The 5,912-nt window shown below is 63.6% G+C and overlaps 1 protein-coding gene across 1 annotated transcript; it reads left to right on the top strand.

The window, feature by feature from the left end:
• Positions 1 to 803: 803 nt before the first annotated feature.
• On the top strand, positions 804 to 4,632 carry G6PC1 (glucose-6-phosphatase catalytic subunit 1). Its single transcript, XM_050911843.1, has 5 exons — positions 804 to 1,033; positions 2,209 to 2,318; positions 3,123 to 3,231; positions 3,471 to 3,586; positions 4,124 to 4,632. Exons 1-5 carry the CDS (start codon positions 804 to 806, stop codon positions 4,630 to 4,632), a joined length of 1,074 nt encoding a protein of 357 aa, XP_050767800.1.
• The last annotated feature ends 1,280 nt before the right edge of the window (positions 4,633 to 5,912 follow it).

Genomic DNA, 5,912 nt, shown 5'->3' on the forward strand with positions numbered 1-5,912 from the left:
TCCTTTAACCCCACACCAGCGATCAGAAAAACATGGCTGGCAGCCAGGAGCTCCCCAAGCCTTGCTGTCTGAGGCTGCAGGGAGCTCCAGGAACAGCTTGGAAAGTTTCCCATTACGCAGAGTCCTGGTTAAATCAGCCTGGCGAACGCCATGGCAGCAAGGTGTTTTTTCATGAGCTGGAGGTTTCAGCTGACGTGGGGGTGGTGGGCAGCCTGCCCCACGCCACGCACGACCCAGTCCACACACCTGGGCATCCCTGCGATGCTCCGGTGGTGCTTGGGGTGGTGGCAGAGGGATGGGAGAAATGTCACAGCTCGGGGCTGCGGCAGCTCTGCAGTGCTGTTCACACAGTGCGGGTGCTTGAGTCTCCTCCCTGATAACACGGCAAACGCCGCGGTTCAGTAGGAGCTGCTGAACTGCTGTATGGGGCGGCAGGAGGAGCAGGGGCTGCAGGAGGAGCAGGGGCTGCAGGATCCCCCCGAGTGAGGCAGCTGCCTGTGTGCTGCGGGGAGGGGACGGTGTGGGGAAGGGTTAAGGTGCTGGTGCGGAAGCACCCCACGCGCCACGCGGCTCCACGCGCCCTCGAAGCCTGTTTTTCCCTTTTACGTAAGTTCTTCCAAACATGTTTGTAACAACCCCCCGGTGATGCACCTTTGGCAAAAGTGGTTTTGGGTCCAAAGATCAGTGCTGGGACAAGCGACCTGTCCACAGCAAACAAGAGCCCGCAGAGTATAAAACCCCGGCGGCACGGTGGAGTGCGGGACAGCCTGAGCCGCACCGAGGGGCAGCGGCTGCAGAGGAGGATGGAGGCCGGCATGAACCTCCTGCACGACACGGGCATCCAGGCGACACAGTGGCTGCAGGAGCACTTCCATGGCTCCCAGGACTGGTTCCTCTTCATCTCCTTCGCCGCCGACCTCAGGAACGCTTTCTTCGTCCTCTTCCCTATCTGGTTCCACTTCAGCGAGTCAGTGGGCATCAGGCTCATCTGGGTGGCCGTGATCGGTGACTGGCTCAACCTCGTCTTCAAGTGGTGAGTGGCCCTGTGCCACGGCTCCCTCCGGGTGTGTTGGCACAGCTGGACTAATGCGGGCCAGATGTGTGCTCTCAGCCTTGACACTGGTGTAAAACAAAAACCAGAGTTCGGCCCCCAGCTTGGCAGTGGTAATGGTCGCTCCTTCCCAAGCCGTGCAGCAACGGCTCTCCCCCCTTCCCAGAAGCCAGGCAGAGAGATAGAGCCTCCTGCAAACAGACCCCTTTGCCGTCAGCCAGGGCTGCAGTTCTGCGCAGGGGCAGCACAGAGCCCCTCACCATGGTGGGGCCGCTGGGGTGGCCTGGCACAGCTCTGATATGCCGGATCAGGGCTTGGTGCTCCCCCAATCTTTTAGGCAAGTGTTTCCCATGGGTAAGCCAGGACACTGATATCCCCTTCCATTCCATGGCTGGTAACGCTGGCATCACTGATGCAAAGGGAGCCATGGTGGGGAGCACGTGAGGGACCCAGCCACTGCTCCAGGCACGGGACAGCCTCGTCGGCAGCGTCAATTGTACCATGGGGCTGATCCACCCTGGCATCATGGCCCGGCAGGGTTTGGTGTCAGCCGGTAGCCATGGGTGCCGTCCCCGCGGGTGGTGGGCTGTGGTACCAGTGGCTGCAGGGGCAGTGGACCAGCGTAGTGCCATTCCCGCAGCTGCGTTTCAGCATCCCAAAGTTTTGGGGTTGCATGGACCCACATGCACGGGCTGTGCCCCACGTCCCTGCGGCAGGACCTGGCAGTGTGGTCAGGGGGGTGTGCTGGCTGCCCCGGCTCTGCGTCTGCCCTGCAGCTCGAATCCCCTGGGATGCCCATGCTGCCTGCATGTGTGACAGGGACGGATGGCCTCTGCCTCTGATGCCACCGTGAGACAGTTGCTATTGGCCTGAAAAAGACTTCGAGGGAGCAGACACCGCTCCTCTTTCTCAGTGCATTGACTTACTCCCAGGAAGTTCTTGCTCTTCCCCTTCAGGGGCCGGGGATGGGGACACGAACAAGCAGTGTCAGCTGTCGGGACCAGGCAACCAGCTGGATGCTGTGTCTGTCGGGACGCCCTGGACCGCTCATGGGTCCTTTGCCTCTTCCAGCTCCCAGGCCAGAGCTGAAACCACAGCCGTGCCCACCCGCTCTGGTGCCAAGGACCCCTACAGCCCCCATTCTCCTTTCTTTTCAGGATCCTCTTTGGGGAGAGACCATACTGGTGGGTCCACGAGACGGACTATTACAGCAACACCTCCGCCCCAGAGATCCAGCAGTTCCCACTCACCTGCGAGACTGGCCCCGGTAGGGTCCCCAAACGCCGGCAGGGGCAATGGGGCTTGCCCAGGGGGACCTGCACACGCAGCTCCCCACTCTGGGTCTTGGTCCCCGCAGGGACGGGGGTGCTGGCATGGCCGGGGCTGCGGCTGGCAGCCTGCTGGCAGCACACGCCCCTAGCTAGCTCTTGAGAGAGGGACGTTATCGCCGAGCCGTGGTGTTGGCCCCTGCCGCGCTCCCGGCAACGCCGGCCGTGCCTGCAGCGGGTGGAGGCAGGGCAGCCCCTGCATGGAGCAGACCTTGACCCTCGGTGCAGACGTGGCGGTTCAGCACAAACCCCTGCCCATGCTCAGGCACAGCCTTGGCCCATGCTGGGGCTGTCCTCTGCCCTCCAGCCCCAAATGTGGGCAGCCGCTCCATGGGGAAGGGGCTTGCCCGGTTCCAGAGCAGCTCTGCTCTGTGCTTTGCCTGTGGCTTTCCACGGGAGCCAGGGAAGGGCTGCAGGCGTCCCTGGCGTGCTCAGTGCAAGCCATTGGGAATGGTCAGTGCCCTCTGTCCAGTCTTGCCCGGCAGACGGGCCATGGAGCCAGAGCCGTGCTCCCACACTGCCCCTGCCATGCTGTCCCCTGCTCCAGCCTTGCCTGCACCCAGGGATGGAGCTGGGCCCTGCCGCAGAGGTGGCACCGCGGTCGCCAGGGGACTGGTGCTGGGTGCCATGCTACCCGCTGCTGCAGCGCCCGGGGCCTGGGCTGCTGCCTGGGAGCCCCCTGGGCATGAGGGTGCAGCCCGCTCTGAAGGGGAGGTCTGACCTGGGTCTCTCTTCTTGCCCAGGGAGCCCCTCCGGCCACGCCATGGGTGCAGCAGGCGTGTACTACGTCATGGTGACGGCCCTCCTCTCCACTGCCATGGGGAAGAAGCAGCTGAGGACGCTCAAATACTGGTAAGCTGTGCGCCAAAACCACCCGTGCTGGGCAGAGGCTGCTCCAGAGCCGACGGGTGTGCAGCCGAGCCCATTGAGGCACAAGGCTGTGGGCAGACAGCCGGATCGTGGCACCCCGGGTGGGGTGTGCACGAGGACGGGCTCAGCGGGCAGCCAGGCACTGCTCGGGGTACGCGACAGCGGCACCCCGGGCAGCGCGAGCCGGCCCAGGCACCGACGTGGCCGCCTGCCCCTCACAGGGTGCTGTGGACGGTGCTTTGGACCGGGTTCTGGGCAGTACAGGTCTGCGTCTGCCTGTCACGAGTCTTCATTGCCGCCCACTTCCCCCATCAGGTCATCGCGGGGGTCATCTCAGGTGAGTGCATCAGATCCCCTGTCCCCTTTGCCGCGGCACTGCTGTGCTGGACCGCAGCACCCACAGCACTGGCCAGGAAGGGTGCACGGCCTGACGGACGCGTGTGGGGTTGTGACGCAAAGCTGTGTCCATGGCTCTGCAGTTACTGCCCTCGTTGTCACAAGCAGGATGTCCTCCAGGACGTGCCTTTGTCCCTATCCCATTTGAGGCATGAGTCCCAGTCGGGCAGGCAGGGCACTGCCAACCACTGCTGGGCTCTGAGGGACAGTGAACGTGGCCCGAAGGCTCAGGCAGGGCAGGCTTGGGGTGTGAAAGGGTCATCTCTGGGTGAGGGAGCAGAATTGGCCATTTGTAAGCAACGGGGCGCAGCGGTGGCTATCGGGGCAGGCAGCACCATGTGGGAGCACCTAGGTAGCCCCCAGCACATGTCCCCCGCCGGAGTGCCCAGGGCTGCGGGGTCTGCTCGGCTCCACTGCCCCAAGGCAGGCGATCGCTTGCTGATCGGCACCTCCTCCTCTCCTGCTTCATTACTGGCAGGGATGGCTGTGGCCAAGACCTTCCAGCACGTCCACTGCATCTACCATGCCAGCCTCCGCCGGTACCTGGGCATCACCTTCTTCCTCTTCAGCTTCGCCCTGGGCTTCTACCTGCTGCTGCGGGTGCTTGGCGTGGACCTGCTCTGGACGCTGGAGAGGGCGCAGAGGTGGTGCGCCCACCCCGAGTGGGTCCACATCGACACCACCCCCTTTGCCAGCCTCCTCCGTAACCTGGGCATCCTCTTCGGGCTGGGGCTGGCCCTCAACTCCCACATGTACCTGGAGAGCTGCCGGGGGAAGCAGGGCCGGCAGCTGCCCTTCCGCTTGGGCTGCGTTGCCACCTCCCTCCTCGTCCTACACCTCTTCGATGCCTTCAAGCCGCCCTCCCACATGCAGCTGCTTTTCTACGTCCTCTCCTTCTGCAAGAGTGCAGCCGTGCCGCTGGCCACCGTCGGCCTTGTCCCCTACTGCGTCTCCCAGCTCCTGGCCACGCAGAAGAAAGCTGTCTAGGGGCATCCCCACAGGTAATGGTGTGCCTGGGCAGGTGGCCACCCCAGCTCTGGGCTCGGGGGCAGTCACCGGACCATGGGTGCACCCCAGCCACTGTTTGCTCCCCGCTAAATCTGCACAGACCGACTCCACACCGGGAGCGGACTGCAAAGGCCGGGCTGGTGGCGCTGCTGGATGGCTCCCGCGGCACGGACCCACAATGCCAGTCGTGCCGTAGGCTCGGGCGGTCTGCGGCCAGCTGATGGCACAGCAAGCCCCGCACTCCCAGGGCTCTCCTGCTGCCCTTCCCACGCTCATGGGTGGGGGTCATCAGCCCGGGACCTGGCGGCAGCAGGGGGAAGACCCTGTGCTCCCCTGCAGCTCATGGGGACGCGTCACCTCCACGCTGCAGGGCTGGGGACAGCACCACCGGGAGCAGGGTGCACACCCATGGGTGCTCGGGGTCTGCTGGCAAGGCAGCTTTGTTACAGGAACGGGTGGACACTGTGATTTGGGGATAAAGCACCAGCTTGTGGGAGCCCCCCCAGCTCTGGGGTGTTCGGTATTCACTGCTGTGTGAAGCAGCATGGGGTACACATATGCGTATGTGTGTATACATATATAATGCATATCTATATACACACATACATATGGGTGTGTCTGTAAACAAGAGGTATTTTATTAAAGCTGAAGGTGTGTTTAGCTGGTGAGTTCAGACATCTTGCTGACCGGTGAGGCAGGATGGGGGATCGGCTCCCGGGTGCAGGGACTGCAGCAGGGCTGCTGGTGGTGCTGGAGGAAGGACGTCTCTCCTGGGGTGCTGCTCCTACCATCACCTGCAAGGCACGGTCAAACCACCAGGAAAGGCAGCACCAGGCTCCCCTGGTCCTCGTTGCTTTTCACCCTTGGGTGCAGTCAGATGCAGCCAGCAGAGCGAGGGGGGACGAGCTGCTTTTTGCGCTGTTTATCCAGGGTTTCTGGGTGCATCTTGTGCTAGGGACAGGGACACGCTCGTGTCACCTTGCTGCTTATGGAAACAAGCACAGCTTTGGGACCGACCGGCTCGGCTGGGGCTGTGCTGAGTCCCCAGGCTGCAGCAACAGAGCTGCCGTTTGGCTGCTGGCTGCATTGCGGGGTCAGGACCCGGTGGTCAGCGCTGGCTCAGCCTCCAGGCACTGCTTGCCCGAACGCCCAGGGCGCAGGAAGCGGCTGCGTCAACGTGGGGTCAAGCTGCTTCGCTGCTGCCGGCTCGGCTCTCCCAGCAGACATGTCCCAGCCCTCCTGCCTTGGCGCCACGCTCG

The sequence above is a fragment of the Gymnogyps californianus genome, chromosome 28 (genome assembly GCF_018139145.2).
Source record: "Gymnogyps californianus isolate 813 chromosome 28, ASM1813914v2, whole genome shotgun sequence".
In the NCBI taxonomy this organism is placed as follows: domain Eukaryota; kingdom Metazoa; phylum Chordata; class Aves; order Accipitriformes; family Cathartidae; genus Gymnogyps; species Gymnogyps californianus.